The sequence below is a fragment of the Vicugna pacos genome, chromosome 9, assembly GCF_048564905.1.
Source record: "Vicugna pacos chromosome 9, VicPac4, whole genome shotgun sequence".
Taxonomy (NCBI): domain Eukaryota; kingdom Metazoa; phylum Chordata; class Mammalia; order Artiodactyla; family Camelidae; genus Vicugna; species Vicugna pacos.
This window is the reverse complement of record NC_132995.1, coordinates 11,429,393-11,451,586: the sequence shown is the minus strand read 5'-3', so window position 1 is coordinate 11,451,586 and position 22,194 is coordinate 11,429,393. Positions and strand designations below refer to the sequence as shown.

The following is a 22,194-nucleotide window of genomic DNA, read 5'->3' as shown; positions in this document are numbered from 1 at the left end:
TACCCTCCTGTTGGTAGTCCCAAGCTTACTCCTTGCTCCAGGGATGTTGGAAACCTGGCTGTCTGGCTACTAGAGAAGGGAGACATGGTTCCTGCCCTCAAGGAATGTTCATTCTGGCATATTCATTCCTTTTCATTCCCCACAGACATTCAGTGGCCAGCTCTTAATAACTCTACAGTATGCCCCCTTCTCCCATTCCCTCGGCTTCTGCCCTCGTCCAACTTCATTCTCTGTCTCTCTGGGGTCCTTTCCCTCATCTCCTCCCTGGGCTCCGGGCTGCCATTCTTGCCCTCTCTGAGGTACCCTTCCCACAGCAGCCAGAGATGTCCCTGAAACCCAACTCTTATCCTGTCCTTCTTCCTCTTAACCCTCTATGGCTCCCTAGTGTATGTCCCCACTAAACTGAGCTCTGCCACAGAAGGGCTCTGTCTGTATTCAGAGCCTAGAACAGCGTGGGGCACATAGCGGGTGCTCAAATATTGAAGGAATGAACAGAGCCGATTCGGGTAAGAAACAGATAAGCCTTCCTGGGGAAGTAATATCCCAGGAAAACTTTAAGGGACCAGGAGGCCATCTCCAGGTGGGCAGTGGAGGGGAGGGCAGGAGGCGGGGGAGGAGGGGCGGAGAGGTTTTCCCAGGTAGAAAGAGCCGCCTGAACAAAGACCTGATAGTTGCTGAGAGCTGGGCCTGAGCAGGATTTGGCTGGGGGTTGACAGGGGAGGGCTGGAGTGAAGCTGGAAGGGAGAGGTCCTGGAGGAGACTGGGCCTCATTAGGGTCTGTCCTTCAGATGAGCGGGAGGCTGTGCAGAAGAAAACCTTCACCAAGTGGGTGAACTCGCACCTCGCCCGCGTTGGCTGCCATATTGGGGACCTCTATGCCGACCTCAGGGATGGCTTCGTGCTCACGCGGCTCTTGGAAGTGCTGTCTGGGGAGCAGCTGGTGAGAGGGCCAGGAGGGCTGGGGGAAGGGGGCGGCCATGGAGTCCCGGGCGGGGCTACTACAGGGCCTGGCTAAAGGATGGGTGGAACGTCCTGGAAAGGCTAGGTGGGTAAAAGGCCCCTTATTAGGGTGGGCGGGGCTATGGCACAGGGGCAGGGCTTGGTTGTGAGGAGCCGCGGATTGTGGCTTGGAACCGAGGCGAGATTCCCTCAAAGGAGAGGGTTGTCGTTCAGTGCGGGACTCCGGGCTTGGTGGGGGGGGGGGGGGCTCCGCTGGAAGGGATGGGCTTATTGGAGAAGGGAGGAGCTTTATCAGAAGGAACTGCCCTGCGTAGTGCGGTAGCAAGAGGCATGGCTATAAAACGGGCAGAACTCAGTTGCAGTGGGTCTACGAAGGATGAGAGTACGGTTGTCATCAGAAGGATGAGGCTGCGGGACCAGACGGAACTCTTGTATGAGTGTGGCTTGTTGTATGGGTTGCAGTTGTATTTCTGAGCTTGGATGGGGCTTCATCGCAAAGGGTTGGTTTCTGTTGGAGCTAGATATCGATTAAAGAAGCAGAGTCTGGAGCTCAGGAAATCGTGAGGGGCATGGCTATACAATAGTAAACGCCGTTGAAAGGAACAGAGCTATAAACAAGGGGAGAGCCCTGGAGTGGGGCGGGGCTTGATAGAAATGGGCGTGGTCCTTGGCTGGGACCTAAAAAGGAGGAAGTGAGGGATATGGCCATGGAACTAGTGGCAAAACATTAGTCGCCTGGAGCAGAGATCCAATGGAAGAGGCGAGAGTATGGCTACAGACAGGGGGCGGAGCTGCATGGTAAAAGGCGTGGTTATCAGGTTGGAGGTGGGGCTTAAATTGAAAGGGCGGGTCCAGGAACTTGAATACGCCCTGTAAGGGTCTGGCTACGAATGGGGTAGGGCTTCTTTAGAAGGATTGAGTCCTGGGTATTTGATGAGGCGACTGAAGGGCATTGCCTGGGCTTGGACTTGGAATTTGGGGGTGCGTAGTTATGTGGGCGGCCTTCTTTGGAAGAGATAGGGTAGAGGGCATGGTGCTCTTGGCCAGGTTCTGGATCTCCTAATGCCCCTGCCGCCCTAGCCAAGGCCCACTCGTGGTCGCATGAGGATCCACTCCCTGGAAAATGTGGACAAGGCACTTCAGTTCCTGAAGGAGCAGCGCGTGCACTTGGAGAACGTGGGCTCGCATGACATTGTGGACGGAAACCACCGACTGACCCTGGGGCTGGTCTGGACCATCATCCTGCGCTTCCAGGTGATCCTCAAGTGACCCCAGCCCAGCCCCGCTCCCACAATGGAGCCGTAGGAAGGTGTCCCTCACCCATTCATTCATTCACTCCAAAAATATTCCTAATATGCTCTGGGAACCCTGTTCCAGGTGGTGGGGGTGAAAATGATTTTTAAAAAAATGTAATGCCCCTCCTCTTGATAAAACTCGCTAACTCATCATAGTGATGGTGGTGATAATATATGATCATTTATTTTTTCATCTGTTCTAAGCACTTGGTGTTTAATATGCACAAACCCCTCATAAATTAGGTACTATTTATTATCCCACTTTACCAATGAGAAAACTGAAGCCCAGAGAGGTGAAGTAATATGCTTAAGGTCACACAGCTGTGTACTGGGGCTGGAATTCAACTGCAGGCAATCTTGCTTCAGTTCAGAAACAAAATAGACACATTTTCTGTATTTTTGGAACAAGACGTGGTGGAGAGGGTAGACAGATAATAAACACATCAATGTGCAAACAGGAAAGGTATGGGAAAAGGACAATTCGAGGCAGAGAAGTGGAAATAACTTTACAAAAGAGAATAGATTATGATAAAGCAGTAAAAGGGATGTAAAATATCCCATTGATGGTGTTGAGATTTTAGCCTTAGTGACCAGAGAAGCTGATGGCTGAATGACGTGAAGATGAAAGGAGAAAGCATTCCAGGCAGGGGGCACAGCAAATGCAAAGGCCCTGAGGTAGGAGTGAGCTTGGCATGTTACAGGTACAGAAAGACCAGTAAGGCTAGAGAACAGGAGGCAAAGGGGAGAGAGAGAGGAGATGAGGTCAAAAGGGTTGGCAGGGCTGAGGTGATCTGTGATTAGCAGTTGGATTTTATTCTGTCTGAGATAGGGAGAAATTAGAGAGTTTTATCAAGAGGAAGGGCATAATCAGACATAGAAATATCCTTCTGGATTTGAGGTGGTCACCAAAATTAGGGGCCAGGAGCTTGAGGAAGAGACTGGAGCTGGACCAGGGTAGGGCCATAGGGAGGTGAAGAGGGAGCTGGGTAGGGAAGACTCTCAGGAGTGGGAAAGGACATGCTGTAGGGGAAGGGGAGGGGGACAAAGTGGTGCCTCCACCCCCCAGGCCTAAAGCTGCATCTCTCATCTCTGCCATCCCTCGGTTGGGGTGGGCTGTTGCGCAGCCTCAAGCCCTCCAGGTCCCAGTAGCCATGTTTTGTATCCTCACAGATTCAAGTCATCAAAATTGAGACTGAGGACAACAGAGAGACTCGCTCAGCCAAGGACGCACTGCTCTTGTGGTGTCAGATGAAGACAGCTGGGTGAGCCCCCCAAACTCCCTAGTCCCTAGGAAGGCCAGGCCCTGACCTCTGGGCTTCCTTCTGGGACAGGAGTACAAGGGGCAGCCCAAGTCCTTAGTGTCAAAATTACATCTGAAGTTAATAAACTGGTAACAAACTCCTCCAACCTTGATGACTAAACCTCTAGAAGGTCAGGTTCAAATTTAGAACTTGGACTTCTCAGAAAGCAATGCCTAAGGTGATGAGCCCCCTTCCCTCCCCCATCTCATCCTGCACCACAGAGGCCTCATGTGCACCTGTGTGGAACCCCCCAGCCCTATCCTGAGCTCTTTCCTGACCCCTCAGCCTAGGGGGACACACACCAGGGCTCTGGCAGCTCGGGTGGGAAGTTCAGGTCTTGGTACCTTCAGTGGAGTCGAGAAATGGGGTGCACAGACCCCACTAGGTATGTCCCCTCGTCCTGCAACTCTCTGTCCTGCGGGGAGGGGCCTGGCGTGAGACACAAGTGCCCTCTGGAGACTCAAAGCCCTTGGAAGAAGGAGGGAGGGGCAAGTGTGGATGGAGACTGGGCTTCTGAGGACTCTCGTCCTCCTGGGGCTGTCTTGAGATGCTCTTAGTTCTTTCATGTGTCTGTCTTTACCTCTGTGTCTGCTCTTCCTTGTTCCTCTCTCTCCCTCCTCCTTCTCTTTCCCTCCTATCTCTCCCCACTCCTTTCTTTCCCCATCTCTATCTGCATCTTGCTCTCTCTCTGTCCTTTCCTTCCTTCTTCTTTTTGTCTTCCCTCTGTTTCTCTCTCTTGTTTGCTCCTCTCCTGTCTATCTCTCTCAATCTCTCTCAATCTCTCTCTCTGTTCATTTCCCTGGTCCACTCAATCTATCTACCTATCTATCTACCTAGCTATCTTTCTTTCTTTCTCCCTCTCTCTCTCTCTCATCATCCATCTATATATCATGTATATCCATCCATCCATCGATCCATCTCTGTCTGTCTGTCTCTCTCTCCCTCCCTCCCTCTTTCCTCCTGACTCTCCATCTCTGCCTCTGTCTCTCCCTTCCACACTGCCAGGTACCCTGAGGTAAACATCCAGAATTTTACCACCAGCTGGCGGGACGGTTTGGCCTTCAATGCCCTCATTCACCGGCACAGGTACCACCTGGTCTGGGGCAGCCCAGCCTGGCCCTACCCCCAACCCCACATCCCTTGGGCACACACTTGTACAGGGATGTATATAAACACGTGTAGACACAGGACCCCCCCCTTCACCTCTCTGCACACATACATGTTTCCGTTCACATTCATGCTCTTACACACAGGCACACACACACAGACCCCTGTCCAGGCTGCATACTGTGTGCACACATGGAAACATGCATATACTCATGCATATATACAGCTTGTACCTGGGCCTGATGCTTAGACGCCCCCACGGTGGGCAGCTCACTCCCCTTGGATCCGCTTCTGTGTGTGCACCAGAAACTCCTTCCTCACTGTGCGCCCCCAGACCCTCTCCTGGCTCCCTTCACACCCACATGCTCATACTTCAGGGCCTGGGACTGAGCTGGCTGAGGGGTGGGCACCCAGGCAAATTATCCCCACATCACCCTCGTCCATGTGACAGATTGGGGAAACTGAGGCCCAGAGACTGGGAGGGACTTGTTCTGCTGTGACAGAAGCCAGAACCCACACATACACGCTCATACGTGTACGGGGAGACCCAGCACCACCTACACACCCACAAACACACAAGCTGTAACCCGGGTTGTGCTAACAATGGGAACATTTACTAAGTGTACCGGCATTGTTCTAAGTGCTTTCCAGTCTTTTCATACTCAGTGCCCCTGTGAGGCAGAGGCTATTATTATCCCCCATTTTACAGATGAGGAAACTGAGGCACAAAGAGCTCACCCAGACTGACTGCCAGGAAGTGGCTGAGCTGGGGTTTGAGCCAGGAATCCTGTCTCCAGACCTCATACTTCTAAGCACTACGTAATACTGTACAGAAACACACCCGAGTAGATGTGTGTGTGTCGTGAAGTCACACGTACATGTGCCCTCACGCAGTGAAATGCTGCACAGACACGCACCAGCGCACACAGCTTTCTCCTTGGCTGGGTTGTGCTCCTCCCTCCCTCACCCTGGGTGGGACTCAGACAAGGATGTCTTTTCACCTGTTTGCTCACCGGCTTTGGAGCCTGCCTGCTGCCTGCCTGCTCTGTGCCCTGCCCAGGCCCGACCTCGTGGACTTCAACAAACTCACCAAGTCCAACGCCAACTACAACCTGCAGAGAGCCTTCCGCACGGCTGAGCAGCACCTGGGGCTGGCACGTCTGCTGGACCCTGAGGGTGAGCCCTGCCTGGCCCCAGCCCAGATTTCCTCTTGGAGGGGCTCGCACTCCCAGCGCCATCCCAGACTTGACCCATCCTCCTGCAACACCTTCCCAAATCCCAAGGTTTCAAATCCCAACTCCTTCCCCTCTCCTTCTTCATCACCAATTCCACTCCCTTCCCATCCCCATGTGCCTTAGTTTCTCCATCTCTATCTCAAACTGGACCCCATCTCTATTCCTATGTTCATCTTAACCTCCTCTCCTCAACCCCATCCTTAGTCATCTCCCTCCACACCCAACCCCTTCTCTCTCCCTAACCCCAACCCCATCTCTAAAGCCAACACTATCCCCAACCTGATCTCCAACGCTGTCCAGTCCCCAACATTAGCCCCATCCCCACACCAATCCTGTTTCTAACCCCATTCCCACCCCCAGCCCATCCCTATGTCTGTCCCCATCCACAACTCGGTCCCCATTCCAGCCCCTTCCCCATTTTCAGTCTATCCCCACTCCCACCCCAACTTCAGCCTCATTCCCAATCCATGATCACACGGAATACCAACCCTCTCTTTCTGGAATAATGGCCATGATCTTGCCCCACCACTCCCCCATATCTGGAATAATGGTTGTTCCCTTTTTTCTGAGCATCTACTGTGTGCCAAGCACACGGCTGGGAATTATATGAACGTTGTTGCCTTTCATCCTCACACTGATCTGGTTGGATATAAGTCATCAATTCTGCTTTAAAGTGATGGAAACAAAGGCTCAGAGATGTAAAATTACTTGCTCAGCATCACACTGAAAACCAGTAAACATCCCTGATATTAGTGATGTTGAGCAACTTTTCATGTTCCTGTTGGCCATCTGCATTTCCTCTTTTGGAAAAAATGTCTGTTCAGTTCTTCTGCCCTTATTTGAATGGGTTGGCTGGCTGATTGTTTGTTTGCTTTTCAATTGAAGTACTGTTGATTTAAAATGTTGTATTAGTTTCTGGTGTACAGCATGGGTGGACTTGGAGGGCATTATGCTTAGTGAAATAAGTCAGACAAAAAAAGACAAATACTGTAAGATATCACTTACATGTGGAGTCTAAAAAAATACAACAAACTAGTGAATATAACAGAAAAGAAACAGACTCACAGATGTAGAGAAGGAACTAGTGGTTACCAGGGGGAGAGGGAAGAAGGAGGGGCAAGATGGAGGTGGAGGATTAAGAGGTACAAACTATCAGGTATAAAATAAGCTTCAAAGATGTACTGTACAACATGGGGAATAGAGCCAATATTTTATAACAACTGTAAATGGAGTGTAACCTTTAAAAATTTGTGAATTACTATATTGTATACCTATAACATATAATATTGTAAATCAACTATACTTCAATTTAAAAAATGATACTGTAAAATAAGTAAGTAAGTAAGTAAATAGTTTTAAAAAAAAGGAAAGAACACTAGTAAACAGGATTGTCTGATCCCAGAAATCACGGTCTTAATCATTCCTCTACCCTGCCTCTTATAGCTGTATTCTGTGCTCAGTGCCTGGCATGCGGTCGGTGTTTACTGGATGTCAGTTTCATGAGGCGGGGAAGAGGATGGTTGTTGTGCATTCAATGGGTAAATTAAAATGACAACAGGATTTACTGAGTTACTCCTCTGTGCCAGGCTTATGGTGTTCCTAGGTAGCAGACACTGATTATCCTTACTGTAACAATGGGGAACTGAGGCTGAGAGAAGTTGGGTCTGTTTTCTAAGGACATGCAGTGAGTAAGTGGCTGAGGTGGGATTCAAGCTCAGGCTGCCTCCGAAGCCTGTGTCCTTGACCTCAGACACCATTCATACATTTCGTAAATATTTATTGAGCCCCTACTGTGTGCAGGGCATGGCAGGAACAGTGGTAAAAGATAGGCATAGCCCTTATCCTCATGTAGCTGAAACTCGAGGTAAGAACATAATCACATACATGAATAGTTAATTATAAATTGTGATATGTTCTAGGAGGAAATGATAAGATGCTATAAGGAAGAATAACAAGAGGAGGTCAACTCTAGACAGGATGAACAGGAAGGCTTGTTTGAGGAAACTTAAGTTTAGTGGAGCCCTGAAGGATGAGTGGGAGTTTGGCACACAGAAAAGGGAACAGTGTTCTAGACAGTGAGAACAGCATGTGCAAAGGCCCTGAGATGGAAGGTAGAATGATGGTTCAAGAAATAATTATAAATAAATTTCTCTGTTGTGGTTTATGTGTGTCAGGCACTGTTTAATCCCATGAGGTGGAGCCCCATTGGGAAGATACAAAAACTGAGGAACAGAGAGGTTAGTTATCTGGCCCAAGTTCACACAGCTATGAAGAGTGAGTTCTCCCAGCTCCATGTAATACCTTCAGTCTCTCTGTCAGAGTGCTTACCATCATGCTTCCTCACTTTCCTTTACCCTCTAGATGTGAACATGGAGGCTCCAGATGAGAAGTCCATCATTACCTATGTGGTCTCTTTCTACCATTACTTCTCCAAGATGAAGGCTCTGGCTGTGGAGGGGAAGCGGATCGGGAAGGTAATGAGGAGCCAAGGAATGGGGCGGGTGGGAGCCTGGGAACTGTGTGGGGGCATATCTGGGATGAGGCTGATCCCACCTCCCTTTGCCTGGTCAGGTCCTGGACCAGGTGTTGGAGGTAGGGAAGATCATTGAACGCTATGAGGAGCTGGCGGCCGAGCTGCTAGCCTGGATCCACCGCACCGTGGGGCTTATCAGCAACCAGAAGTTCGCCAACTCACTGAGCGGGGTGCAGCAGCAGCTTCAGGCTTTCACGGCCTATTGCACACTGGAGAAGCCAGTCAAGTGAGGCCCAGCACAGGAGGGAGGGGAGCAGGTGGAGGCATGGAGGAGGGGTCCCTGAGCTCAAGCCCCTTCAGGTTTCAGGAGAAGGGGAACCTGGAGGTGCTGCTCTTCAGCATCCAGAGCAAACTGCGTGCCTGCAACCGTCGCCTCTTCGTGCCCCGGGAGGGCTGTGGCATCTGGGATATCGACAAGGTGAGGCTGAGGATGTAGGAGAGAGGAAGGGTTGCTCTGTAAAGTTGTGTAGGTTGTGCACTGCTCAAGGGAGCCATTTACATTGCAGACATCACGGACTGCATATTTATTCTGATGGTTTCCTAGCAGTAAAGGGTCACGAGGAAGCAACATTTTTTCCCCAGTTTGTGCAAAAGGTGTCATAAGTGCTGGGAGTGACCTCAGACAGAGAATCCAGGGCCACTTAACTGTGGGGAGTTGTTGGAATCTCCTGCCTCCCTAGGCATGGGGCCAACTGGAGAAGGCAGAACATGAGCGAGAGGCTGCCCTACGGGCTGAACTGATCCGGCAGGAGAAGCTGGAACTGTTGGCCCAGAGGTTTGACCACAAGGTGGCTATGCGCGAGAGCTGGCTGAATGAGAACCAGCGCCTGGTCTCCCAGGTACAGGGTGTAGGGCTTGGCTCCGGGGGAATGGGAGGGAGGGTGGGGCTGATGGCCCAGGGACCAGAGAGGGAGACTTGATCTCCTAAGCAACAGAGAAGTGTTGGATTAGTCTCCTAGGTGACAAACGAGGGTGGGAAGAGAGAAGATGTCTACCAAGTGATTGGTAGGGGAGGGGGGTAGGCCTGCTCTCTAGGGTAGTAAGAGAGTGAGGCTGGTCTCCAAGGTAACTAGAGAGCACAAAATCAGTCTCTTCAGAAATCGGGAGAGTATTTAATTATCTCTTAAGTGACAAAGGAGGTTGTTATCTGGTGTCCAGGGTAACTCAGAATTGGTCTCCTAAGTAACAGTATAGGGTAGGCCTGGTCCCCAGTCTCTAAGGAAATGGAAGGATGGGGACTGTTTCCTGGGTAACAAGTTTAGGGTTAGAGATACAATAGGGAAGGGTGGAACTGGTCTCCAGAGTAACTGGGAAAGGTGGGGCTGGTCTCCAGGGTAACAGAGAAGAGAGGAGCTGGTCTCCAGGGTAACTGGGGATGGGGAGGCTGATCTCCAGGGTAACAGAGAAGGATGGGACTGGTCTCCAGGGAAACAGGAGCAGGTGGGGGAGTTTCAAAGGTCATACAGGGTCAAGGTAACAGGTTGACTGCTGAGGCAACATGGGTGAGTGTCTGTGGCCTGCCCTGCCCCAGGACAACTTTGGGTATGAACTGCCAGCAGTGGAGGCAGCCATGAAGAAGCATGAAGCGATTGAGGCGGACATTGCAGCCTATGAGGAGCGGGTGCAGGGCGTGGCAGAACTGGCCCAGGCATTGGCAACTGAAGGCTACTATGATGCCCGCCGAGTGGCAGCCCAGCGTGACAGTGTCCTGCGCCAGTGGGCCCTGCTGACTGGGCTGGTAGGTGCCCGGCGGACACGGCTCGAGCAGAACCTGGCCCTGCAGAAAGTCTTCCAGGAGATGGTGTACATGGTGGACTGGATGGAGGAGATGCAGGTGGGAGCCAGACCGGGGACCAAGGATGGAGATGGCCTGCTGGGAGGGGAGGGAGGGAGGGATCTACAATGTAGGAGTTGTCAAAGATGGAGAGGGAAGGAGAGCGAGACAGAAAGAGATAAAGAGAAAGGGAGACAAAAAGGAAGAGTGAAAGATACAAGGAGAGAGACAGAGATGCAGAAAAAGAAAGTGTGAGAAAGAGACAGAGAAATATCTAGAGAAATAGATAAAAAGACACAGTAAATGGAGACAGAGAGAGTAGGGACAGAGACGGAGAGATTAAGTCAGAGGAAGATCATGACAATTTGAAAGAGAAATCAGAGAAAGAGAGCTGGAGAAGCAGACACAAAGGTAGGAACAGAAATCTAAATGGCTACAGAGAAAAACACATCCAGAGGTGGAATCCATCTGAGAAAGTGAGAGACCTACTGGAGATAGACAGACAGATACAGAGCGAGATGGAGATGAGAAGGATGGAAGTGGAGAGAGAGAGACAGACACAAAGAGAGACATGGAGAGAAAGAGGGTTAGAGATGGAGACAGAGAAGTGTAAATGAGGCAGAGGTGAAGGCAGAGAGATGGAAGCATAGAGAGGGAGACAGGGTGATAAAGCCAGAGCCCAGAACTGCAGAGACAATGAGAGATGAAACATTCAGAGAGACAGAGATGGAGAGAAATGATGACAGAGACACAGAGACTGAGACAGAAGAGTCTGATCGTGTAGAGGAGCAGAGGGCTGGTACGGGCAGTGGGAGGGAGGAGTGGCCTGAAGGCCGATGCTCAAATAATGCTCAGGGCTGCCCCTTCTTGTAGGCTCAGCTGCTGTCGCGGGAGTGTGGGCAGCACCTGGTGGAGGCAGAGGACCTGTTGCAGAAGCATGGGCTGCTGGAGGGGGACATCGCTGCCCAGAGTGAGCGGGTGGAGGCACTCAATGCTGCTGCCCTGCGTTTCTCCCAGTTGCAGGGTGAGTCTGGGGTTGGGGTTGGGGTGGAGACTTTCAGGGCTGCCACTAATAGAAGCAGAATGTCTCCTGAGAGACAGAGTGAAGGAGTGAGCTCCCCATCTCTAGAGGCATCCAAGCATGGACTAGGATCACACTCCATCAGGGATACCTTGGGGGGAATTAGTACCTTGAGTGGGAGGTTGCGCCACATGATTCTTCCTGCTTTCAGATTCTGCAGTAATAGTTCACGTCTGTTGAGCACTTGTCATGTGCTAAGCCTTTCACAGCCAGATCTCAGTGAAAAGACTGAATAAGGTAATTATTGTCAAGGCTTGTTCAGCTTCAAGTGATAGAAACTCAATTCAATTAACTTAAGGAGGTGGGGGAATGTATTGGCTGATGTAACTAAATGTGCAGGAAGGGATGATTTTTGTTTTAGGTATGGCTGGATCCAAGGATAGTTCAATGATACTTTTAAGATTCCATCTTTCTCCAACTCTAGTCTTTACGCTTGTGTCACTGTTAGGCAGTCCCTCCCCTTGTGGTATAAATCTAGATCAGTGGATCACTCAGCCCCATGTTTACATCCCAACAGCCAGTAAGAGATAGGCCCCTTTCTCAGTATTCTGGCAAAAGGTTCAAGGAAAGCTTTCATTAGCCCACTGTGGCTTCCGTCTCCATTGCTCAGCCAAGCATCATTGGCCATATCTATGTGACATATCCACCCAGGGCCAAGAGTGTGGTCAGCTCCCTCCAAAGACATGAACGGAAAAGGAGAAGGGTGGGGCACCACTAGCAGAAACAGGGGCTTGGATGCTGATAGACAAAACCCAGTCTGGCTCTAATGAGGTTCTCATTTCACTGAGGTCAATACCTTCCAACCAAAGACCACCAGGAGCCCCGCTGGAGTCAAACCAAGCTGAGTTTGTTGGCCCTTTGCACACACCACGGGGAACCCAGTAAGGGGTTCCCCATCAGCAAGAGGATGTTAAGAGGCGCTTATTATAGGATGTGGGCTTGTGTTAAGTGATTTGGGATGATTTAATGTATTTTTTGCTGCAGCTTGAATGCCATCAGGAAGTGGAGGTAATTAGACGATTGCACATCTTAATCATTTTTATCCAGGTGGTGGGAGGGACAGGATTGGCAGAAGTGGTTCACCTTGGCCAGGCGAGGGGGAGTCAGTGGCTGTTTTTGCAGTTTGCGCAGTGACCTTGTTTTGTGTGCGCTCAGACGTGACTGCGGAGTGGTCTCGTCTCTGTCTCACACCATCACGATTGCAGAGTCATCTTGTCTGATGTTGTGTCCTGTGCAGCTGTGTATGAGCGCTGACAGCATCAGGGTGGCTTTTTTCTTTTTCCCTGATGAGGAGACTGAGGCCCAGAGCTGCAGAGCTGATATGAAGGTTTTGAGGCTATTCTATCTCACTCCTTTACCTGAAGCCACGGCCCTTGGGAATCCTGGAGCATTGTTGGAAAAGGAAGAGGCTGTCTTGCTTGCAGGATGGCCAGGAAGTTTCTCACCTTCATGGGCTGGATCATGTCCTAAGAGCAAACGCTGAGGTCTCCTTCCACGCCTGGGTGCAGACATCCCCATCCTAGCTCAGCCCTCAAGACATTGTTGGAACCCTCTCCTTCATCCTTCATTCTTATGGATGTTCATCTGGGAGCTTCCCTCTATCTTTTCCTTGTGAGATCTCGGTGCCTGATGACAATGTGCCAGCAGCACCGTGGAAACAGCAAAGAGGCTAATGTGGGTTGTGTGTTGTCATGGTGATGGGAGGCAGTGCTACCCGATGAATGGTTCAGAGTGTGACCTGATCTGCTACTGATCCTGGGCAAGCAGCTTCCCTTCCTGAGCGTGTGTTTCTTCATCTGTAAGATGGGGTTAGTAAGGATACTGGCCTTATAGGATGGTTGTGAGAATTCAATGACATTGTGTCAGAGTAAGGGCTAGATACATGGATGCCATTGATGTTTATTATGCATTGGTATTTGGGTCAGTTTCAGTGAATGTCCAAAAATACAGAAATTCTGCGTGCCATCTAGGGCAGTGTCTTTCACACTGTTTTAACCCAGTAAGAAGTACATTTACCTCATGACCCAGAGTTCACAGGCACACGTGTACACACACACACAGAGATATGCACAGACACGAAGGCTTTATAAAACAATGCTTCCTCTTACCTCGAGTGTTGCATTCTGATATTTTCTATTCGTTCGATTCTATTTCATTAAAGAAATGTTGGCTGCCACCTAGTAAAATTAATCCCACAAACTAAAGGTCTAGGAGGAAGATGAAATATTTTAACACAAAAAGGCGTTTAGATCGTCACTGAGTTAATAGATAAGGCAACCGAGGATGAGGGAGGGAACCCAGAAGCATGGCTTAAGAGTTGTTTCACTTGGTCCCGTTCTAAAGGAAACACACTGTATGTTTACACTAAAATAATACAGATTCTAGGAATCGCTGAATCTCAGTTTCCATCCATCATTCAATCAATAAGTCACCATTTTCACTAGGCTTCTGCTCTGGGCTCCACCCTATGCTGGGCAGTGGTGAGAACACTGTGTGTTGGAGACTGTCCCAGGCCCTGTCCTTACAGGGTTCCCGGTCCAGTGGGGGAGACAGACTGGCAGTGACAAAGTAGAGGGGTCAGAGTTGGAATGACAAAGTTACAGGCAGAGTAGTCCCGGCTGCGATGGGAAAAGCAGAGAAGCCTGGAAGAACCAGAGAAGGCGCCTGCTCCAGATTGGGATGTCAGGGAAAGCTGCCTGGAGGAGGTGGCTGCCTGGAGGAGGCGACGTGTAACCTGCCATTTGATGAAGTCAGGCCAAGGTCTAGGCAGGTAGCCTGCGCCACCCTCTCTTGGGCGCCCCCCTGGCCTGTGCCCAACCAGGGATCCTCCCTTTCTCCTGGCCCAGGTTACCAGCCCTGCGATCCGCAGGTCATCTGCAACCGCGTAAACCACGTGCACGGCTGTCTGGCGGAGCTGCAAGAGCAGGCGGCGAGGCGGCGAGCGGATCTGGAGGCCTCACGGAGCCTGTGGGCGCTGCTGCAGGAGCTGGAAGAGGCCGAGAGCTGGGCCCGCGACAAGGAGCGCCTCCTAGAGGCGGCGGGCGGCGGCGGCGCGGCGGGCGCGGCGAGTCCCGCGGGCGGCGCACATGACCTGTCCAGCACCGCGCGCCTCTTGGCGCAGCACAAGATCCTGCAGGGCGAGCTGGGCGGGCGGCGGGCACTGCTACAGCAGGCGCTGCGGCGCGGCGAGGAGCTGGCCGCCGCCGGCGGCGCCGTGGGCCCGGGAGCCGAGACAGTGCACCTGGCGGGCCTGGCGGAGCGCGCGGCGAGCGCGCGGCGACGCTGGCAGCGGCTGGAAGAGGCGGCGGCGCGGCGCGAGCGGCGGCTGCAGGAGGCGCGAGCGCTGCATCAGTTCGGCGCTGACCTCGACGGGCTCCTGGACTGGCTCCGCGACGCCTACCGCCTAGCAGCCGCGGGCGACTTCGGCCACGACGAAGCATCCAGCCGCCGCCTGGCCCGCCAGCACCGCGCGCTCACTGGGGAGGTGGAGGCGCATCGCGGGCCAGTGGGCGGCCTGCGGCGTCAGCTGGCCACACTTGGGGGCGCTAGTGGCGCTGGGCCATTGGTGGTGGCATTGCAGGTGCGCGTTGTGGAGGCCGAGCAGCTGTTCGCCGAGGTGACCGAGGTGGCTGCGCTGCGGCGCCAGTGGCTGCGGGATGCCCTCGCCGTCTACCGCATGTTCGGGGAGGTGCACGCTTGCGAGCTGTGGATCGGTGAGAAGGAGCAATGGCTGCTCGCCATGCGTGTGCCTGATTCACTCGACGACGTCGAGGTGGTGCAGCACCGGTGAGCGCCCGCTTGTGGGACTTCTCGGCCCCCTTCCTCATGCGCACAGTCTCACCTTCCTTGGTTAAACAGTTTCCGTGTTCACTCACCTGGAACCAGGGGTTCTAGTAAAATGGGAACGATATTAGTCCCAACCTCACAAACTCCTGGAGAACAGTAAGTGAGTTAATACCTGCAAAATACTTAGCAAATGTCTGGGTTCAGGGAGCACCCCAGGAGCGTTTGCTATTATTACTATGAGGCTTATAGTCACCTGGCATGAACTTAACCTAAGCTTCTCCAGGGATGCCCCAGCCTGATCCCTCCCCTGGGACTCTCATTGCCCTTGCATAGATGTCACCTCCCTAGCTAACAAAATTGCTCTGACCTTTGTCACTTTCTATTCCCTCACCCACTTTATGTTTCTTCATAGCATTTACCACCCTGTGACACAGTAGATACTGGTTTGTCTGTTGGCAGGTTAAGTGATGAGTTTTTAAATTAGTGGATGAACCCTCTGTGCCTTTCTCTCTGAGCATGTGCATCCATCCACTTATTTCAGTGGGTACTTACTGAGTTCCTACTCTGTTCCAGGCCTTGCTGGAAACACAGGCCTGGTCCCCTCTGTGACTGTCCACGGTTACCCAAGCCACAGCCTTGGGCATTGTTTTAAATAAGGGAGGGCCATGGCCAGCTTAAAACAGATCTCCCTGGCTGCCAGGTGGAGGGTGGGTTGGAGTGGGTAAGAACGGTGGCTGGCAGCCCAGAGAGGGAACTGGGGTGGGGACCTAGGTAGGAGGGGACAAGACTGGACCAAGGCAGGAGTCCAAGTGGACAGGCCATGGGGAAGACAGGCTTGAGGGGAGTGATGTCCAAAACAGAGCCCAGGGCTCTGGCCTAGGATATAGTAGGGTGGTTCCTGAGATGGGGACCCAGAGGAAGAACAAATCAGGGGAGATACTGAAGCCAGTTTGAGTCACAGTAGGGAGCCCTGAGGAGGTACATAGCAGGGTTTAAGGCTGGAGACAGATTCAGAAGGAACAAGGTTGAAGCTAGAGTCAGATGTGGGAGTGATGAGTTCAGGGGTGAGGACTGAAGCTGTGGGGATGGGTGAGATGGTCCAGGCAGGATGTGGGGGAGAGCTCAGTGGGCCCAGGACAGAGCCCTGAGAAATGTAACATTTAAGTGACAGGTAGAAGAAGAGGAACTGACAAAGGAGCCTGAGGAGGTAAGGTTGGAGAATTAGGAGGAGAAGCAGGAAGAGGCAGCTTTGCAAGAACCAGTGGGCAGGTCCCCAGGGTCCAGGCCTCTCTGAGTATGTCCATCCTTCTTCCACAGCTTTGAGAGCCTGGACCAGGAGATGAACAGTCTGATGAGCCGAGTCCTGGATGTAAACCACACGGTCCAGGAGCTGGTGGAAGGAGGCCACCCCAGCTCAGATGAGGTGCGCTCCTGCCAGGACCACCTCAACAGCAGGTAGGTGGGGCCTGGGGCTGGAAGTCCTTCTGGGCATCCCACACCAGTTCTTCCCATCATTCCTTTCCTCATCCACTCTGCTGTAGAAATCAAGAATGTGCAATTTCAAATCACTGAGATGTTAAGGGCTACCTAGTAAATTAGCAAAATCTTGAAAAAATTGGTGATAACCAGTGCTAGTGATGATGTGGTAAAATGAGGATACAGTACATTTCAATGGAGTATTATTTCATTTGTTCTGAAATGATTTATTGAGTATCTACTATATGCCAGGAATTTTTCCAAATACTTAATATACCTTGTTTTATCTCCCCATATCTCAGTGTCTATAGAAAGTTTCCAGAATTTGAAACTCTTTAAGAATAGCAACAAATTAAATCTTTCCCCCAGAATACTACCAGCAGTTCTCCCAGTGTGGGTAGGCTTCATACATAAAGACACAGGTCTGGAGAGGTGAAATCCTTATCCGAGATTACTCACTCTAGTAAGTAGAAGTCAAACCTAGCTCTGCTTGAATCCAGAGCTGGGGCTCTGATCATATATATTCTCCCACAGAGTTCTTCCCAGCAACTCTGTAGGGGTATAAATTACCCATGTTAGAGAGGAGGAAACTGGGGCTCAGAGAGGGGAAAGTGGCCCAAGGTCACATGGCAAGTTGGGGGTAGGGTCAATCCTGGATTTGAAGTTGGGTTTGTCTGACTCCGAAGTCTGTGCCCATAACTGCTGTGCTGTAAGATCCCAGTATCCTGTGATTTCCAAGCCCCTGTAGCCTCAGCAATCCCAGGGTGCCAGGGCCTAAAAAGGTGATGATAGCAATAGTGATTTAGAGTATTTAGTGAGATTAGGTGCCAAGTGCTTTAGCTACATGATATCATTAAACAACCAATAAAGTGGACATAATTATCCCCATTTTCCCAATGAGGAAGCAGTATCAGTGACAGAAATGATTTGCCCAAGTTCACATGGTGAATCTGGCCAGAATAGAACTTGAACTTGAGTCCTTCTGATTTCAGAGTCTTAATCTCTTTCCTTGTGGGTGTCCATTCTAGAGGGGACAAAAGGCATTAACAAATAAACAAATAAATGAATGAGATATTTAGAGAATTGTAAGGATAAGGATGCAGGAAATAGAGTGACCTGGTAGGGCATAACGGGCTTGGTGGTGATTTTAGATCTTGTGGTCAGCCATGGCATTTTGAGCTGAGCCCTCAAAGGGGATGAGAAGGATCCAGCCACAGGAAGAGGACATATGTGAAAGAGGAAAGAGGGGACAGGGCATTCCAGGCAGGGAGCACGGCTGAAGCGAAGGCTATGAGGTAGAAAAGGGCTTGATCTGTTTCCAAAGAGTGTCCCCACTCAAATACAGAAGCAAACAGGTACTGTCTGAAGCAGTTCATAAATCATAACTCATTTGGATCTCACAGCACCCTTATGAGGTAGGTGCTATGATTGTTACCATTTTACTGGTGGGGAAACTGAGGCACAGAGAGGGTTACTAGCCAAAGGATGCACAACTTAGATTTGACTCTGAGCCTGACATAGCCAGGCAGTCCGACTCAGATTCTGTGCTTGTAACCTGGACCATACACTGCCCATGATGGGAACTGAGGCCCAGAGAAGTATTATCACTTGCCTGAGGACACAGAGCAATGCATAATTTTTCCCATTGATGTTCTGACACTCTGATTTCAGAACCCTTTGCTTTCTTAAAAACTATTAAGGTCCCCAAAGAATTCGTTATGTCCATCAGGTTATGTCTATCAATATTTACTATATTAGAAATTAACACTGGGTGTTTTTAAAATATTGTCATTAAAAATAACAATCATAAACATATGATATTACATAACTAATATTTTAAATGAAAAATAACTATTGTTCAAAACAAAAGAAATACAGTGAGAAGAGTGGCATTGTTTTGCGTTTTTGCGAATCTCTTTCATGTCTGGCTTAAGAGAAGGCAGCTGAGTTCTTAGGTCTGCTTCTGCAATCAGTCTTTGTCCTGCAGCCTCTGGAAAACTCCATTGTACACTCGGGAGAGAATGAGAGTGAAAAGGCAAATAGCATCTTAGCATTTTGTTGAAGATAGTTTTGCCCTCGCTCAGATTACATTTTGAGAACTGCTACTGTAAGCAAATGTGCGGGGTGGAGTCCATTTCACACAGGCAGAAAGTGTAGCTTGGTGAGATAAGGGGATATTCCAAGGTCACACAGTGGCTGGGTTCTACCCAGGGTCAGTGGGCCCTCCATACTTGAGGGCCCTGTCCTCCTTAAGCTGCCCTGCTTCCCCTGGGCAGGTGGAACCGCATCGTGGAGCTGGTGGAACAGCGCAAAGAGGAAATGAGCGCGGTGCTGCTGGTGGAGAACCACGTTTTGGAGGTGGCGGAGGTGCGCGCCCAGGTGCGCGAGAAGCGGAGAGCTGTGGAGAGCGCGCCCCGCGCCGGCGGCGCCCTGCAGTGGCGCCTTAGCGGCCTGGAGGCGGCTCTGCAAGCGCTAGAGCCGCGCCAGGCGGCCCTTCTGGAGGAGGCGGCCCTATTGGCTGTGCGCTTCCCGGCGCAGGCTGCGCGGCTGCATCAGGGTGCGGAGGAACTGGGCGCCGAGTGGGGCGCGCTAGCCAGCGCGGCTCAGGCCTGTGGCGAGGCGGTGGCGGCTGCCGGGCGCCTGCAGCGCTTCCTGCACGACCTGGATGCTTTCCTGGACTGGCTGGTGCGTGCCCAGGAGATGGCTGGCGGCTGCGAGGGGCCCCTGCCGGGCAGCCTGGAGGAGGCCGACGCGCTGCTGGCTCGCCACGCGGCGCTCAAGGAGGAAGTGGACCAGCGCGAGGAGGACTATGCGCGCATCGTGGCGGCCAGCGAGGCACTGCTGGCGGGCGACGGCGCCGAGCTGGGTCCAGGCCTGGCACTGGATGAGTGGCTGCCGCACCTCGAACTTGGCTGGCACAAGCTGCTCGGCTTGTGGGAGGCGCGCAGGGAGGCGCTGGTCCAGGCACATGTCTACCAGCTCTTTCTGCGCGACCTACGCCAGGCGCGAGCGGTGCTGCGCAACCAGGTGCCCGTTTCGGGGTTGATGCGGGTGGGGGTCTGAGGCCAAGGGAGGTGTTGCAGGGACAGGAAAATGTATGCAGGAGTGTGTTTGTGGGGGCCACTGGGTTCGTGGCTTCTCTGATGTCACTGGGAGTAGGGGAGGGGGAAGTATCTGGTATGGACAGCTGGGTTCGTGAATCAACTGGTGTGAACATATGTGAGTGTGTGTGTAACAGAACTTGAGGATTATGATGGGTGGGTTGGTGTCATCCGAGGTGACTGTGGAATATTCTGAGTGAGTAATGCACTTGGATGTTCATTGCACTGGCTTTCTGGGTTTGTGGCCTGTCTGGAAGGAAATAAGAGTATGAGGTTGATGAGTGATGGTTAATGAGGGTCAAAGAAGATCTTGGGGTGGATAACAGAGAATGAAGTAAGTAGTAGGTAATTCAGGTTGAGAGATTATTGGGATCAGTTAGTGACTGTGGATTAGATAGTTGTGGGGGCCTAAATTAGCAGATTCTCTTTTTGTTGGGGATGGCAATTTGCAGATTCTCTGGAGAGGGTAACTGCTTTTATGGCCTGAGGAATCGATCCGGGGTTATCTGGGAACAGCTGATCCAGTCTAGAGCTCTCCCTGGGTTGGGAACCAAATGTGAGGATTTGGTCAAGATAGAACACCCAGTTTTCAGATTGTCCAAGAGTCGGTACTGATTTTTAGGGACCATTTTAGAAAGGGTGACTACCTGTGCTGATTATCTAGAGAAAGATGACCCAGTTAGAGGATTATCTGGAGGAACAGACAGGGACCCCCTGGAATCATGAGGTTACTAAACATTGGAGCTGAGGTGATCTTGAGAGACCCTTTCTGACCCACTCATTTTACCAGTTAGAAAACTCACCCCAGAGAGGGAAAGAACTTCCTTGAAGTCACACAGCACTCAGGTTGGTCTTCACAAATTAATCGGATATTTACTGAGTGCCTCCTCTGTGCCAGGCACTATTCTGGGGCTGAGCACACAAGAAACGAAACATGAAACCCCACCCTCATGTGGTTGGCATTCTGATGTGTGTGGGGGAGGAGATGATAAGCAAGAAAATGCATCTATAATATCATGCCAGGTATATGCTATGAAAAATAGTAAAGCATGGTAAAGGAATGTGGCTCAGGCAGAGAATGATTTTTGGCAGATGGTTAGAGACTCAAAGAAAGTGAAAGAGCCAGCTATGGGGATATCTGGAGGAAGAGACTACCAGGCAGAGGGACCAGGAGGGGCAAAGGCCCTGACATGGGACCATACCTGGCATGTTTGATGCAGAAACACAGTGAGCAAGGGAGGGAAGCCCTTCATCCCACTGACTTGGAAGCAGTAGGATGGATCCTTCTTTCCTAAAGCGTATTTACCAACCAAGACTTTGGAGACTAGGGTAAAACAAAATGGTCGGCAGCCTCTCCCAGGCCCTGGAATGGAGCAGGGCTGACCTGAGCATCACCCCTCTCCCGTTCCCAGGAGATGGCACTGTCGGGTCTGGAGCTGCCCGGCACTGTGGAGTCGGTGGAGGAGGCATTGAAACGGCACCGGGATTTTCTCACCACGATGGAGCTGAACCAGCAGAAGATGCAGGTGGCTGTGCAGGCTGCCGAGAGCTTGCTGAGGCAGGGCAACGCCTACGGGGAGCAGGCCCAGGAGGCCGTGGCTCGGCTGCTGGAGAAGTAGGTCCCTCAGATCCCAGGGGTGCAGGGAGTGGGATCTGGGCACAGGGGAGGGGTGAGGAGGCCGGAACTCCCTTTCTTGCCATCACATTTCTGCTTCTCTGCCCCTCTCTGATTTCTACCAAATTCCACATTATTTTAGATTAGATTTAAATTGATGTTCTGTGAAAAAGTAACTAGTGGTTGATAACCCAAAAGCTGCAGAAGAATACACAATGAAAAGTTTCCTCCCTAAAGCTTACCCTCAGCCTGAGATAGCTGGACTGGTTGTTAAAATGTTAACATCTTTTCCTAGATGCCCCAGCATCTGCCCTGCTGCTCTGGTCCCCAGATCTGGCAGCTAAAGGCCATACACAGCTTCTGTTCCAGCTTTCCAGATGGGACGGTGTCCCCAGCCATGCTGGTTGTCAGATGTGGGGAAAGAACTTCCCTGCGGGCCGCAACCACACAGCTCTCTAGGAAGCACCCAGAGTGTGTGTGTTTGTGTGTCTCTTTCATGCTTCTTTGGCACATTATCCTTCTCTGATTCCGTCACCATCTGTCTCTCACCTCTGCCCTGTCTCCTGTCTGTCCTTGCACTAATCAAGCAAAGGCATTTACTAAGTGTCCACTGTGTGCCAGGCATGATTCTAGGCCCTGTACAAAACAGCAACAGCCCCCACCCCTCAAAAAAAAATCCGGCCTCAAACAGAGTCCTTTACAGGGTTTTCTTTAGGCCTACTTCTTTCTGTCATTGTCACTGTTTGTACCTCTCCTGGTGACCTCAGCTTTCTCCTCTCTGGCATGAGTGAGGCAGGAAGAGAGCCCACTTCCCCTCCTTCTGTCTTCCATCTCCTGATGGAAATCAGTCCCTCCACCACCAGCCAGAGCCCAGGGACCCCAGCTCTGCCTCTATTTAGGGCTCAGGTGTCCCTTTCCCCTAAATTTGTC

At 51.4% G+C, this 22,194-nt stretch overlaps 1 protein-coding gene across 1 annotated transcript in view; it reads left to right on the top strand.

Annotated features, from left to right (window-relative positions):
• Positions 1-22,194, top strand: part of SPTBN4 (spectrin beta, non-erythrocytic 4) — a 68,868-nt gene that overhangs the window by 11,970 nt on the left and 34,704 nt on the right. The window contains exons 4-18 of the mRNA XM_072967028.1: positions 789-940; positions 2,041-2,214; positions 3,426-3,517; positions 4,562-4,642; positions 5,724-5,839; positions 8,260-8,372; positions 8,470-8,657; positions 8,732-8,849; positions 9,112-9,270; positions 9,963-10,265; positions 11,079-11,229; positions 14,133-15,072; positions 16,390-16,527; positions 18,825-19,575; positions 21,062-21,264. Of these exons, the coding sequence (XP_072823129.1) occupies positions 789-940; positions 2,041-2,214; positions 3,426-3,517; positions 4,562-4,642; positions 5,724-5,839; positions 8,260-8,372; positions 8,470-8,657; positions 8,732-8,849; positions 9,112-9,270; positions 9,963-10,265; positions 11,079-11,229; positions 14,133-15,072; positions 16,390-16,527; positions 18,825-19,575; positions 21,062-21,264 (3,679 nt within the window). The remainder of the gene's footprint in view (positions 1-788; positions 941-2,040; positions 2,215-3,425; positions 3,518-4,561; positions 4,643-5,723; positions 5,840-8,259; positions 8,373-8,469; positions 8,658-8,731; positions 8,850-9,111; positions 9,271-9,962; positions 10,266-11,078; positions 11,230-14,132; positions 15,073-16,389; positions 16,528-18,824; positions 19,576-21,061; positions 21,265-22,194) is intronic.